We start from the raw sequence: 16,211 nt of genomic DNA, 5'->3' as shown, positions 1-16,211 counted from the left end.
TTCGTGTATTGTAGATCAGTCGAAGCTGTTTTGCAGGGGCTGCTCCCTGTGCTGTCGTCTGTGTCTGGTCTGTCTGTGGTTCGACTTTGGGTTTGCATTGTGGAAACGTTCAATTTTCAAAAGAAAAATCTGTCTTGTGCTCCGGTTTTGTGATGAAGGGGTCTGACCTGTTTCACTTCTGGCACCATGTCATGTTCTACGTGACCACGTGGCAAACTGCGATAGTCTGCTAAGGCCCTCTTTGTTCCGTCTGGTTTCCGGAGGCTCTCCGTTTTGCTATTGCAGGTTCTGGAAATCCAACTACTGCTCCGGAAACAGGACTCAGGACAATGGTATGTGCCAATCAGATTTAACTTTATTACATGCACGTCCAATAGTGACGCTGCTTATCAATAGTGCAAAACGCATGATACGACAATGCGTGTCTGCCCTCCATGTTAATAAATATAGTTGGTGAACTGGGTGTCATGAGCCAGTTCGATCGCCCAAAACAGCGCAGCACATCCAACAAGTTGTTGATGCCCTCTCATAACTGATCAAATAAAATTGCAAATGAACGTATTGATTGTGTTTGATTTGTTTGCATCATTAATATTTAACACAACAGTAAATCCAACACAACTTAAAAAGACGGCATCTCTGACAGCACGAGCCTCCTTAGATCGCTGCTGTTCAATTGAAACTGGCGGCTGAGGTAACTTTCACAGTTTCAAAGTCCTTCACAGTTGCCAAGTTATAATACTTGGAATTTGGCTTGTTTTTTGAGTCACAGGTTGTAATTTGCATAAACACCCACTCTAACATGGGTTCCCCTTGTTTTGGGCTTGTTGTGAAAGGCAGTGCCGCTTTTTTTTTCTCGTGAGACTGTAACCTTCCCCTTCTGTCTCACAGACAGCCACTGATTCCTCAACACCTCATTTTGTTTTTGACAAGAGTTTGTGCAGGATACAGCAGGCAGTGGCAATTTTGGGAATTAATTAATGTACAGTCTGTTTCATCAGTGCCTGTCACCTCCCTTTCAAGTACCCACTGTCCGTATTTGCCCAAGCATGGTGGTGTATGCTTCCTCAGCAGCTGTCAGCCGTCTGGACGGGTAGGGTTTCTAAGCCAGGGTTGTATATGCAGCATCACCTGATCCCTTATATCAGGGGTGTCAAACTCAAGGCCCGCAGGCCGAATGAGGCCCTTGGAGGTACTTTATCCAGTCCCACACAAAGTTCATTCATTACAGTGTAATTTGGCCCGGCCCAGTTTGAGTCTACTGGGTTATTACACGTAAGAACTCCAAATCCCATCAGCCATCAGAAAAGTAGCGGGAAGCTCAGAGGTAAAGAAACGGAAGACAGTGAGAGACAGCCAATCATATCTCGTGCTTGGTGTTTAAGGCGTGTTTTCCGTTAGACGCTGTAGGCTACTGGGCGTCAAAAACAGTAATATAATTCAAAATGTACAAGAAAAGAAAGATCAATAAGGAAGGCAGATCGTCTTCTTAAATATTTATTTGTAGTGCAGCAAGAAAACCCAATTTGCTTAGTATGTAAGGGAAGTGTTGCAGTGATGAAATAATTCAATTTAAGGTGCCACTATGAAACGAAAGAAAGAAAAATATGGCGAGTTTGAAGGAAAGCAAAGGCAAAAAAAGCTGGCCGAATTAAAAAGAACCCTTGATTTACAGCAGAACATGTTTAAAAAGACAAAAAGTGAAAGTTACCTTGTATCGGAGCTAATCGCAAAGTTGTCAAAGCACTTTTCTGAGGGTGCTTTTGTAAAAGACTGCATGCTTAAAATCACAGAAATAGTTTGTCCTGAGAAAAAGCGTGTATATTCCAATGTCAGTCTTTCAAGAAATACCGTGGCTGAAAGAGTGGATGTCCTGGCTACCGATCTTCAAGAATGCTCACCGAAAAAGCAAGCGATTTCGTAACCTTTTCTCTAGCCGTTGACAAGAGCAGAGATATTACTGGTACTGCTGTGTTATCTATTTTTATTCGGGGTGTTGATGCAGACTTCACTATTACCCAAGAGGTTTTGGATGTTGCAGCTATGCACCTCAAAGCACAGCAAACTATATATTTCAACAGCTTGAGAAGTGTCCCCACAACATTAAATTACAGTGGGAGAAATTAGTTGGATTGACAACAACAGACGGAGTGCCTCCCATATGTGGTGAAAAAAATGGGCTTGTTGCTTTGGTGTGCAAAAAACTACAGGAGGTGAATTGTCTAACATCACTTATAACGTACCACTGTATTCTACACCAGCAAGCGATGTGTGGAAAGGTGCTGAAAATGGATCATATAATGGTCACAGTTGTGAAAACGATAAATTTCATAAGGGCGAAAGGTTTGAATCACCAGCAATTCCAAAAGTTGCTTGACGAGCTTAATGCTCAATATGGTGATCTGCCTCACCACACCGAAGTTCACTGGCTTAGCCGCGGTGCAGTACTTACAAGGTTCTTTGAATTGCTTCAAGAGATAGAAATTTTCATGCACAATAAAGGGAAAGAAATTAGACACCTTTCAGGTGCAAAGTGGTTGTGTGATTTCTCTGTGATATAACCAAACAGCTCAACAATTTAAATGTGAAACTGAAATCTTGTAATGTGAAAATGAAATGTATGATGATGTTAAGGTGCTTTAGTTAAAGTTACATGTGTGGGAAAAACATACGCAACAAGGAAACCTTTCCCATTTCTTAACATGCAAAGCTGTATCTAAAACATCAACTGTGTAAAACTCCACGGTCTCTGGTATTTATTTTCACTAGTCCCGATGCTAATTGACTGACCAAAGCAGCGCAGCAGGCAAGCAGGCACAAGCCTGCAAAAGGCTGATTGAAAACAATAGACTGTCAGTCATTCACTCAGGCAGAGAGTAGAGACTAATCTGATTACAGCTAAACACATTGTGGACTGGTAATTAAAAATAATAAAAGTAAAATACCATTCTGTATAATTAAAATGGAGTTGTTTTCTGTGTGACCATCAATGTGACTGTTCCCGGGGATCTTAAGTATAATGTAATATATCTCCTTTATTTCTGCACTCCCGCGTTTCCTGCTTTTTGAGAATATTTAATACATACGGACAGAAAGGTACATGAAAACGCAGCCCCATATGTGTTACACAACTGGAGAAAATCACATTTTAAAACCAAAAACTACAAAGTGTTAACTGGTGGGAATCAATTATGTATTGTATTTCACATAATATATACATACCCTTTCTCAAGAGTGAATTTTCTGTTTTAGCCAGTCACACAGTTTACTCAAGGACAAGGGTGAGTTGGACATGGTTACAGGATCCACCAACAAGTATAGGGACAATATTATGATTACGGCACATCATATAAAACTGTTTAGATTGGAACAACTCATTGACTTATAGAAGTTTCCCATAGTAAAAGCATAGCAAAGTGTGTTAAATCATAGGTAGAAGTATGTGAAAAAATGTATATTGAATATAAATAAGTAAGATTTACAGAGAAAAACAGATTAATTTCAGTTGCATAAGTATTCAACCCCTTTGCTACTGCAGCCCTAAATCAGCTCAGATGCAAATGATTTGTTTGAAAGGTCACACATTTAGTGAAATGGTTTCAGCTTTTCTGACTTCAAAATGGTTTAACTTGTAGATAATTTCCCTCAGGTATAAAGACTTTCAAGCTGCAACTCACATAGTGATCCAGCAAACCAACCTTGAAGACCAAGGAGCTTTCGAAACAAGTGAGGGATAAAATGTTAGAGAGGAGGCACAAATCAGGAGAAGGGTAAAAGCAAATTTCAAAGGCGCTGATTACACTATGTAACACAGTTTTTGTTCCTGGGTAGTAAGTGTTATTTTCTAATTGTTTATGCCTCAAAAGTATAGAAAATGGCTATTATTCCCCACAAACTTTGCTTTTGTGACCAGGACAGGTAAATTTCAAACTACCACTACTTCCAAAAAATTTCTTACACGGTGTTATACCTGTCAGCACAGTGAAGTCATCATTAAGAAGTGGAAGTGTATCATACCACCCAGACACTACCCAGATCAGGTCGCCCTCCCAAACTGAGCAGCCAGGCAAGCAGGAAACTGGTTCGGGATGTCACAGAAGCCAACAATGACCTTGAGAGATCTGCAGAGTTCTGTTTCTGAGATGGGAGTCAGTGTTCGCACATCAACAATAAGCTGGTCCCTTTACAAAGCTGGCTTGTATGGATGGTTGGCAAGAAAGAAGCCATTACTCAAAAAGCCTCATCTTAAAGCATGTATGGAGTTTACGAAAAAGCATGTAGATGATACTGCAGTCATGTGGAAAAAGGTTTTGTGGTCAGACGAGACAAAGATTTTACTTTTCGGTCTAAATTCCAAGTGTTAACTTTGGCGCAAGCCCAACACTGCACATCACCAAGTCAACACCATCCCAACTGTCAAGCTTGGTGGTGGCAGTATCATGTTATGGGGATGCTTCTCTTCAGCAGGGACTGGGAAGCTTGTCAGGATAGATGGGAGAATGGATGGTGCAAAGTACAGGTGAATCTTTGAGGAATACCTGTTTGAGTCAGCCAAGACTCTGAAACTAGGGAGGAAATTCACATTGTAGCAGGACAGTGACCCGAAGCACAAAGCCAAAGCTACACTGGAGTGGTTGAACAAGAGAATTAATGCTCTGGAGTGGCCCAGTTAAAGTCCTGACCTGAATCCAATCCAAAATTTATGGCGAGACTTGAAGATTGCAGTCCATCGACGATCCCCAACAAACTTATCAGAACTGTAGCAATTTTCCTGTGAAGAATGGGCAAAAATTTCACCATCCAACTGTGCAAAGCTAGTAGAGACCTATCCAAAAAGACTCATAGCAGTAATTGCTGCAATAGGTGCTTCTACCAACTACTGACTTAAGGGGCTGAATGCTAATGCAACCAGTAAATTTCATTTTCTACATTTTCTTTGCAAGTTTTGCTGACATTTAACATTATCCTCATATTACAGTGTTGAGTTTAACCACTACAGCTTTGAATTAAAAAAAAAAAAAAAAAGTTAATTTGGAATACTGTGCAAACATTATTTGTAATTCAACAAAATGTGACATTATTGGTAGGGGGTGAATACTTCTGCAAAACACTGTATATTTTTTCCAAATTACCCTTTTTATTTTAGATTATGAAAGTTTATGTTGTTTTTAAATTTGATTTTTTTTATACCATTTTATTTTTACAACAGTCAGTGTGCAAATAACTCAACAAACATTGATTTGTGTTTGTTTGAATTAGAATTTTAATCAACATAATAGGCTCTGTATTTCTTTTTTGCTGTTTTATGAATGAAGTCGCCTTGGCACCCTTGGGTTAGATTATGTTCTGCCCTAGAATTGCCTTGGTGCCCCTGAATTTTCATGCCAAGAAGGCAACATTGCCTTGCCCTTTATGACCTTAAGTTCATGCCCTGTGAGGGTGGTCATTAAATTACAGGAAATATCAACAGGGTGAGCCCATTGAAAACATTGCTCACCAGTTATTTTATGAAGCAATAACAATCTGAACTGTTTTCTTTCAATGGTGATTTATTGACCCCCCTTATTAAATAACTGAAGGTAATAACACAATGGGTGTAATGCAATATCGTTTATCGCTGTGGAAACCACTATAATATAATATACGTGTCAAGACAATGTGGGGAAGCTATAAAAAAGGCTAACAAGATGCTCGAATACATTGTGAAAAGTGTTGAATTTAAATCAAGGGAAGTAATGTTAAAACTGTACAATGCACTAGTAAGACCTCATCTTGAATATTGTGTTCAGTTCTGGTCACCTCGCTATAAAAAAGATATTGCTGCTCTAGAAAGAGTGCAAAGAAGAGCGACCAGAATTATTCCGGGCTTAAAAGGCATGTCATATGCAGACAGGCTAAAAGAATTGAATCTGTTCAGTCTTGAACAAAGAAGACTACGTGGCGACCTAATTCAAGCATTCAAAATTCTAAAAGGTATTGACAGTGTCAACCCAAGGGACTTTTTCAGCCTGAAAAAAGAAACAAGGACCAGGGGTCACAAATGGAGTTTAGAAAAAGGGGCATTCAGAACAGAAAATAGGAGACGCTTTTTTACACAGAGAATTGTGAGGGTCTGGAATCAACTCCCCAGTAATGTTGTTGAAGCTGACACCCTGGGATCCTTCAAGAAGCTGCTTGATGAGATTTTGGGATCAATAAGCTACTAACAACCAAACGAGCAAGATGGGCCGAATGGCCTCCTCTCGTTTGTAAACTTTCTTATGTTCTTATGTTCTAAAATATGAATATGACTAGCTAGCTGCTTGTGTTCTACTGTTCGCTTTTTAATGGAGTTCCCTGAATCCCAACAGTAAACCTTTCTCCCCCCCTCACAGGAACTACTGTGCATATGTAGTAACTCGAACAGTGAGCTGTGTGGTGGAGAACGGTGTAGAGACCTATGTGAAGCCAGACTACCAGCCATGCTCCTGGGGGTCGAGTCAGTGCTCTCGTGTAGTTACGTAAGTATCTCCTGTTCTTACTGAAGTGAATGCTGATTATACCTAATTTAGCCAATTTCATACCAATGGGGAAATTCCAACACCCTCCATATTTTTTATTTTTCTTGTAGGTATTTATTTATTTATTTATTTTTTTTACACACCACAAATTCTAATTTCCAATAATTGATGTGAAAACACCATTATAGGATTATTGAGTATTTATTTGTATTACTTGCAATTTACACTGCTAAATTAATTCATAGAATGTGTTAGGATTTCAACTTTATAGATCTTTCAAGTTCAGTTTATTATTATTATTATTATTATTATTATTATTATTATTATTAGTAGTAGTAGTAGTAGTAGTAGTATTAGTTAAAAAAAGAAATAAGGTATATCAATGTTCAATATGGATATGCTGAATAACAAAAAAAAACATATTGGGCACTTTTTTTGCACTCATGAATATATGCTTTTGGGATATTCATTTGTTAAGAGTGTTTATCGAATGATGTTTTTGCTTATGTGTTGTTTTGCATGCATTTGTACTAAGTCTTGAGACACAGGCATGTTTTTTTATAGAAACATTTTCATACTTGTGTACTTAACATCCATTAAAACATTTAATTGATTCTTATGATTAATGTTCTGTAAGCTATTAACATTTAAAAGTATTGAGTAATTATAACTGTGCGATAGTGCCATTATAAGTAAGAGCAGCTGGCAGAATCATGTTTTGACTGGTATGATTTTTTTTTTGTCCAGGTTTTGTGAAAATCTGCAGTAGTTTTTAGGTTACAGAATCACCAAAAATGTGTTTTTCACAAATTAGTCTGAGTTTTGTTTTTTAAATAACTAAAAAACGGCTGCGTGTTTAAACACCATATCGGACAGGTGGGTAATACTCATTACTACGAGCGCCTTTTTTGGAACTGAAAAAATTGATATATTTAGCGAGTTATGCCAGGGGAGGTTAGTGGGTTGTTTGATGTATATCATTTACCACCCCTAGATCTACAGTTACATGTGAGTAACCCTCATTTCTAGAGACGTGGATCCACACTATCCACACTTATGGCAAACTCCTAGCAGTTCTCTGGGTGGAGGGGTAAAGGCGCACACCCCTTATTTAGGAAAAAGAGAGTGCAGAACCAAGGCAGCAAGACAAGCATCCCAGAGTAACTCAAGGTCGATTTGGTAATGGGAGGTACAGGTGTGTGCTGACTTCCAGGTAGCAGCCCTGCAGATTTCTGGATAGGAATTTCCCTGGAAGCAGCCCTTGAGGCAGCATTATATCTGGTGGAATGAGTCTTAAGCCCTGTTGCAGGCTCCCTACCAGCCAATGCTTTGCAATACTAGAAAATAGTAATAGTGCATTGAGACATGTCAGTTACTTTCTGCATGCATAGAGATCAAAAGTGCATGCAGATGTAGTTGTATTTTTGTAAAGTTGATATGGTTCTGCAGCCTGACGTGGGTGTACCATGTGTTGAAGTGCGCATGTATATCCATTACTACAGCACTGGTGGACCATGATGATGGAGGTGTTCCATACACAACTGCTGCATTTTACCACGTTTTATTAGACATGTTAATGCAAAGAGTGCAAACTCCGTAATTCTAGCAAAATAGTAAAACAACGTTGATCATTTGTATCTACATAGTCTTTGAAATCTATGACGCATAATTGTTAGCTGAGAAATTAAGTGGAATCACACTAGACAACATAAGCGACTTAATGTAGTAGCGCTTCATCAGGTTCATTTCAAAAGGTCTCAAAATGCCTCTTATGTTTTGTCAATAAAACCTCTTTAATTAGTACTATTAATGAAACATTTAATAATCTTCATTAACAGTAAACAAAAAAATCATGAACGTGCATGAAACATACATATAAATCATTGTTTTTACAATTCAGAGCAAGGATTTAACATATGAATCATTCTTCACTAAAGTCAGAACCTTTTTAAGTGATTCTATTAAATGTACTGTTAAATTGCAGTTAGTGTGATTTTACTGTAGTGTGGTGTTAGACTGCAGTTCCAAAAAAAAAGTGGGACAGACTCCTAGAACAAAAAGTGGACAGGCTCCTAGAACGAACAGGAGATGACCCGGTAGTAGTCGTCCACATCGGTACAAACAACATTGGAAGAGACAGACCAAAATCCCTGCAAAACAAATTCAGAGAGCTAGGAAGGAAATTAAAGGAGAATACCAGAAAATACCACAGTTTTGGTTTACTACCGGAACCTTGCAAAGGACCGTATGGACAGCTGGAAATAATTAATCAAAACGCATGGCTGAAGACGTGCACACGGGAAGGCTTTACCTATCTTGATCATTGGACCACATTCTACAACGAGGACTATCTGTATAGATGGGACGGACTGCACTTAAATAACAAGAGAACCAGTCTACTTGGAGAAAAGATCCTCGAGCAGGTTCAGAAGCATTTAAACTAGAAAGGAAAGGGGGAGAAATCAACAAAAAAACAGAAGGGAGACCGCATCAAAACAAGGACAACAACTCAGATAAGACAACCATTAAATGTATTTATCTAAATGCTAGAAGTATCAGAAACAAAATTCTAGAACTTGAAGCTACTGCACTAACAAGTAACTATGATGTGATAGGTGTTACTGAAACCTGGTTGTCTGGGAGTGATGGGGACGAATATAATATTTGTGGGTATACACTGTATAGGAAAGACAGGCAGGACAGAAGAGGAGGAGGGGTAGCGCTATACATAAGAAACAGTCTTGAAGCCCAGGGGTTAAACCTGGACAAAGAAAATAAAGCCGAATCAATATGGGTCAGAATAACGGACAAAATTTCAAAGGGCATAATAATAGGAGCATGCTATAGACCGCCAGATTCAGATGGTGAGCAAAATAATCTGTTATACAATGACATTAGAAATGCGTGTAGCAAAGGAGAAGCCATACTAATGGGGGATTTCAACTTCCCCCATATAAAATGGGAAAACCCGGTGGGTAGCACGGAGGATGAAATTGAAATGGTGGAAATGACAAATGACTACTTCCTAACACAATTTGTCAAGGCACCGACTAGAGGGGAGGCATGCCTTGATTTAGTCTTTTCAAATAACGAAGACAGAATAACTAAAACAGAGGTCAGAGAACCACTGGCAAACTCAGACCACAACATGGTCTCATTTGAAGTGTTTTTTAAAACCCCAAAAGTAAAGACTAAAGCTAAGGTTTACAATTTTAGAAAAGCAAACTATGAAGGTATGAAACGGAGACTAACAGAAGTAGATTGGAGTAAAATAGAGAAAACACCCACAGAGGAAGGATGGTTGTTCTTCAAAAATGTAGTACTAGAGGCGCAAAACAATTATATCCCTAAAGTAGACAAATCTAAATGTAAAACTAAATTGCCAAAATGGTTTTATAGATCAATTAAAAAAAATATTCAGCGAAAAAAGGCACTTTACAGAGCATTAAAAAAGGACCAAAAAGAAAGTACGCAGAAAGAGTACACGGAACTGCAAACACAAGTCAAAAAGAAAGTTAGAAAGGCCAAGAGAGAAATAGAAATGAACATTGCTAAGGGAGCTAAAACCCATTCCAAAATGTTTTTCCAATATTACAACAGCAAGAGAACATTCAAAGAGGAGATTAAATGTTTGAGATACAAATGGCAAAATTGTAGATGAAGAAAAAAAAATAGCAAATATATTAAATGATTACTTTTCACAAGTTTTTACAAAGGAAGATACTGACAACATGCCCCACATGTCATTCAGTTCCTAGTTTTAAATAGCTCTTAAAATAAACAAATCCCCTGGGCCAGATGAGATCCTCCCAGTAGTACTCAAAGAAATGAAAGAAGTAATTTACAAACCGCTAACCAAGATCATGCAGCAGTCTCTTGATACAGGGGTGGTACCGACAGACTGGAAAATTGCAAACTTAATACCGATCCACAAAAAGGGAAACAAAACTGAACCAGGTAACTACAGACCAGTAAGCCTGACTTCTATTATATGCAAACTTATGGAAACTGTAATAAGATCCAAAATGGAAAATTACCTATATGGTAACAGGGTCCTGGGAGACAGTCAACATGGTTTTAAGAAAGGGAGATCGTGTCTAACTAACTTGCTTGATTTTTTTGAGGATGCAACATCGATAATGGATAATTGCAAAGCATATGACATGGTTTCTTTAGATTTCCAGAAAGCTTTTGACAAAGTCCTGCATAAAAGATTAATTCTCAAACTGAACGCAGTTGGGATTCAAGGAAACACATGTACATGGATTAGGGAGTGGTTAACATGTAGAAAACAGAAAGTACTGATTAGAGGAGAAACCTCAGAATGGAGTGTGGTAGCCAGCTATGTACCACAGGGATCAGTATTAGGTCCTCTGCTATTCCTAATCTACATTAATGATTTAGATTCTGGTATAGTAAGCAAACTTGTCAAATTTGCAGACGACACAAAAGTAGGAGGAGTGGCAAACACTGTTGTAGCAGCAAAGGTCATTCAAAATGATCTAGACAAGATTCAGAACTGGGCACACACATGGCAAATGACATTTAATAGAGGAAAGTGTAAGATACTGCACGCAGGAAAAAAATGTACATTATAAATATCATATGGGAGATACTGAAATTGGAGAAGGAATCTATGAAAAAGACCTAGGAGTTTTTGTTGACTCAGAAATGTCTTCATCTAGACAATGTGGGGAAGCTATAAAAAAGGCTAACAAGATGCTCGGATACATTGTGAAAAGTGTTGAATTTAAATCATGTGAAGTAATGTTAAAACTGTACAATGCACTAGTAAGACCTCATCTTGAATATTGTGTTCAGTTCTGGTCATCTCGCTATAAAAAAGATATTGCTGCTCTAGAAAGAGTGCAAAGAAGAGCGACCAGAATTATTCCGGGCTTAAAAGGCATGTCATATGCAGACAGGCTAAAAGAATTGAATCTGTTCAGTCTTGAACAAAGAAGACTACGTGGCGACCTAATTCAAGCATTCAAAATTCTAAAAGGTATTGACAGTGTCGAGTCTTGAACAAAGAAGACTACGTGGCGACCTAATTCAAGCATTCAAAATTCTAAAAGGTATTGACAGTGTCGACCCAAGGGGCTTTTTCAGCCTGAAAAAAGAAACAAGGACCAGGGGTCACAAATGGATATTAGACAAAGGGGCATTCAGAACAGAAAATAGGAGGCAATTTTTTACACAGAGAATTGTAAGGGTCTGGAATCAACTCCCCAGTAATGTTGTTGAAGCTGACACCCTGGGATCCTTCAAGAAACTGCTTATAGAGATTCTGGGATCAATAAGCTACTAACAACCAAACAAGCAAGATGGGCTGAATGGCCTCCTCTCGTTTGTAAACTTTCTTATGTTGTTATGTTCTTAAGATTCTTCCACAAAAGCCTGTCTACTGCGTCCCTCATCCATGATGCTCTGGCGTATTTTCTAATTTCATCTTGCCATCTTCCTGAAGCTCTTTTTCTTTGGTGCTTTATATCTCTTGGGATCCAGTCTAGTATCTCTCTTGTCCAGCGATGTTCTGTTCTTCTTGCTACATGTGTGGCCCACTGTCGTTTCAGTTTTTTTGCTTTTATAATAAAATTGCATACTTTTGATTGTGCTCTTATCCTTCCTTTTCCTGTCTCTTCTTGTTATTCCCAGAATGCATCTTTCCATACTCTGTTGAGTCGTTTGTAATTTTTAAGTCATTTTTGCATTGAGGGTCCAGGTTTCGCATCGGTAAGTTAGCACTGGCAGCACGCATAGGTCGAAGACTTTTCTTTTAAGGCATAAGGGAAATTTCCCTTTCAGATCCATGCTTAATCTTCCAAAGGCACACCAGCCCATTTTTGCTCTTTTGTTGATTACGCACGTTTGGTTCTCCGTTACCGAAACTAGCTGTCCTAAGTATACGTAGTTACTGAGTTCTTCTAGCTTGGTCCTATAGACCTAATTACCTGTGGAGTGGTATATTTATTGAACATGACTTGAATGTTCTTCAAGTTCATTTTCAAACCCGCTTTGATGCTAGCTTCGTGTAGTTCTTGTATTCTTCTTTGTAATTCTTCTGGGCACATTGTAAATATGAGGAAATCATATAATTAGAGCTAGTGGTGATTACAATGCTCTGTGAAATGCTGGGGTGAAAAGTAATGTCCGGGTTAATGCTGGCTTGTACTGCAGCTCCGGATAGTCTGATAGTCTAAAAAGACAAACAACAGTTGCAGCCGACACTACAAACACAAAACAAACACTCACGGCTCTCAGCAATACGTTTACTCCTTTCAGGTTAACACATTGTAACTATGAGGAGATCATACGCTCAATTGATCTTCAGCCCCTTATTTTCCCATTCCAGTTTTTGAAAATGTCTTCTAGGGTGGCCGTGAAGAGGAAATTGTATCTCCTTGACAAATTCCTTTTTCAGTCTTGATTTTGTTGCTGTTTTTATGGAGTCTTACTGTGGATGTTGCATTCTTTTATATGGTGCTGATCAAATCTCTCTACATTTTCTCAATCCCTTGTTTTTTCAGGGAGCTTAATACAGATCTTGTGTAAACTGTGGCTCATACAGTCTTTGTCATCAGAAATATATTCCAAATGTCATGGATATTGTATATTTTAACAGAAAACTAAATTTAATTTAATCTAATTTGTCTAGCTTTGCCTGGCGATAACGATCTATCTAACACGTTAAATGCATGAGGCGCCCAGGAAACAAAAGGCTAATCAAACCCGTCTCTGCGACTGAATTCCCCTGTCTAGTGAGAGAAGGGTGGTTAACACAGAGTCTGAAAGAAAGAGAAAAATTAACACTTTAAAATTAGCTTAACCACCAACTCCAGATGTAAAAATGAAGCCCCTTCCTAGGTACCTGTGGCAACGTGGTGAGTGCAGTGCTGTGCAGGTACAAAACGAAACCTGTAAATAATAAATGCTGGAGTGATACAGCGGCATGTATCACTCGTAACTGTAATCCCCAGCTTTGACCCGCAACCAGAAGTCCAGGTTTTATACAGACCCACAATAAACACAAAACACAAACACAAGACAGTGAGTGAAATTATGTGCTAGTGGTGATTACAATACTCTGTGAAATGCTGGGGTGAAAAGTGCTGTCCGGGTTAACGCTGGCTTGTACTGCAGCTCCGGATAGTCTGATAGCACCGTGTAACAATTTTTTTTTTTTTTTTTTTTTTTTTGTTCCTGGGTAGTAAGTGTTATTTCCTAATTGCTTATGCCTCAAAAGCATAGAAAATGGCTATTATTCTCCACAAACATTGCTTTTGTGACCAGGACAGTGATATTTCAAAATATCACGATTTCCAATGGGAAAATGGGCAAATGTGTGTCTTTTCGTTCACATAAAGTCAGAAAAAAACAACATATGAATCCAAATTAACATGTATTTACTAAAATAATACAAAAATGACTACAAAAGATTTAGAAGTGAGTAGTTTTTAGGGATTTACGATTATGCTGTAAATACGGTAATAGGTATGTCGCCATATTTAGCTTTCGCTAAAAACTATATAAACTATAACTAAACAAGTAAAACTAACAATAAAACAAAAAATAAGAATTTTAAACACTTAAAGGGGAGACCTGTGCTGACTCTTCTGGTGTATTCATACTGCTGCAGGAAGAGGGCAGCAGCTGTTCAATATCCGCCTGTTGGTCATGGCAGTGACACGGCGAGGTGGGAGCTTTCCTGTGTGGGCTCTCTCTAAGTGGGTGAGAGGCGGGTCTTGGGGGGATTGCTAGCCCTATAAAATAATATTCTGCTGTTCCCTCAGGTCTGCCTTTTAAGACGTGAAGAGCGTTCGGAAGTTCTGGTCCAGGTCCGAGAATGTCTGGGAGAGAAAACCCCGGGAAAGAAATCAGAAAACTAAAAAAAAGTAGTGTTGGCGGGGAAACCTTGGGCAGACCCCATTCGTGTGTTGTTAGCAGGCTGAAGGAGAGTAGGACAAAGACCCAGGCTGTGCGGGTAGCGACGGTCGGGGTAACTCTGTCGAGTGCAGTAGTTTGATTATTGTGTTTTATTTTCCTTTTTCCTTTCACCTTTTGTTTTTGATTACTCTTTTGAGCACCTGTGAGTGCGCCCACACTTGAACTTTGTACCGTCTCTGGTATTTCTGTGGTTCTGTCTACCATCGTTAGTAGGCAGACTACGGTCAACAGCGCCCTCTGCGGGCTAAAACGTGGAAGCACCCACCTTCAATAAAACTGGGCACCTGTGCGGTATTTCAAGTTCATCTTTTTGTCTCCCCTGTATCAGTGAATTACCCACCACCCTTCCACACGTGGTGTCAGGGTGGGATTCACTGGCACTGCCCACTTAAAGCAGTGCCCAAAAAATGGATGCCACCCAGTTCGCGGAGATGATTGATCTCCTGCGGCAGACCCTGACTGCTGCGGTGCAAGGGCAGGGTTTGACATTAACCGTGGCCCGGGGCCAGTAGAGAGCACAGTTTGGCCGGTAGTTATGAAGCACCACAGGCCCGAATGGGCCAGTTACATTTAACTAGTGTAATATATAGTGCACATGGCTTCCTTTCATGAATCCAGGAAAATGGGCGAGAGTGTCAAAAAACTGAAAATTAATTAACAAACCATTTTTTAAAAACATAACTACAAACTAATCCTAACTTTCCCACCGCGCATCATATTTTTGTTGTACAGTCAGAATCTGAGACTGGGTACCGAAGTGCTGTGTTGGTACTCGTTCCCACGGCAAATCTTTTACAAATCGGGTTTACTACAACTAAACAACCAGTAAGCCAAAAAGACAGCGCTGAAATTAATAAATCATAAAGAATGTAATTATGAAAAAAAAGGAAGACGAACATTTAGAGTGGAGGCTTCATTATGACAGAGAAAAAAAAAAAACTAACGTTTTTTTGTTTGGTGTCAGTTTCTCAGACTTACAGATGAAACAGCAGCTTTATTTGTTGTGAATTAAACATTTTGTTTACATCATATCCAGTCTCACAGTAAGATGTCCCAATGGATACCCAGATACGGAATCGAATTGTTTAACTTTTTGATTTGGGATCTGATATTTCAGGTCAAAAATGCGTTGCAAAAATGACTCTTTCCAGGACTCGCTGGTATCACTCAGCAAGATTGGCGCTGCCTTGGGAGAGGCTACACAAGTGACAACGCTCTAAGTAGGATTGCCAGTATTGAGTCATTCACTCATGTTGAACAAACATGATTTATGAACTTTTGAACAGTCTAGAATATGGTCTATTTGGAATCTCTTTATCGCCTAAAGTTTTTGGAGGTCCCTTAATATAATGCAATAGTACCCACAAAACAAAGTCAAAGGCATTTTCATAGTTGATGAAGCAGTGGTAGTTCGTACTCGTTGCTGATTTGAATCACTTACCATACAACTTAAAGATGATCCATTCTGCTAAATCCACTCCTGAATCCTGCTGACTCATCAAATTTATCTTGAAGTCTGTTGGTGAATGTGGCAGGGTGGAGGACAAGCCCTGCGCATATGAGAGGCAGCGGGGGAAAGCCCAGCGCATATGAGAGGCGGCGGGGGAAAGCCCAGCGCATATGAGAGGGGGCGGGGGAAAGCCCTGCGCATATGAGAGGGGGCGGGGGAAAGCCCTGCGCATATGAGAGGGGGCGGGGGAAAGCCCTGCGCATATGAGAGGGGGCGGGGGAAAGCCCTGCGCATATGAGAGGGGGCGGGGGAAA

At 39.4% G+C, this 16,211-nt stretch overlaps 1 protein-coding gene across 1 annotated transcript in view; it reads left to right on the top strand.

The window, feature by feature from the left end:
* LOC121317149 (EMILIN-1-like) overlaps positions 1-16,211 on the top strand; it is a 130,282-nt gene that overhangs the window by 30,252 nt on the left and 83,819 nt on the right. The window contains exon 2 of the mRNA XM_041252789.1: positions 6,375-6,500. Coding sequence (XP_041108723.1) covers positions 6,375-6,500 — 126 coding nt within the window. The remainder of the gene's footprint in view (positions 1-6,374; positions 6,501-16,211) is intronic.

The sequence above is a fragment of the Polyodon spathula genome, chromosome 6, assembly GCF_017654505.1.
Source record: "Polyodon spathula isolate WHYD16114869_AA chromosome 6, ASM1765450v1, whole genome shotgun sequence".
In the NCBI taxonomy this organism is placed as follows: domain Eukaryota; kingdom Metazoa; phylum Chordata; class Actinopteri; order Acipenseriformes; family Polyodontidae; genus Polyodon; species Polyodon spathula.
This window is presented reverse-complemented; position numbering and strand designations above follow the sequence as displayed.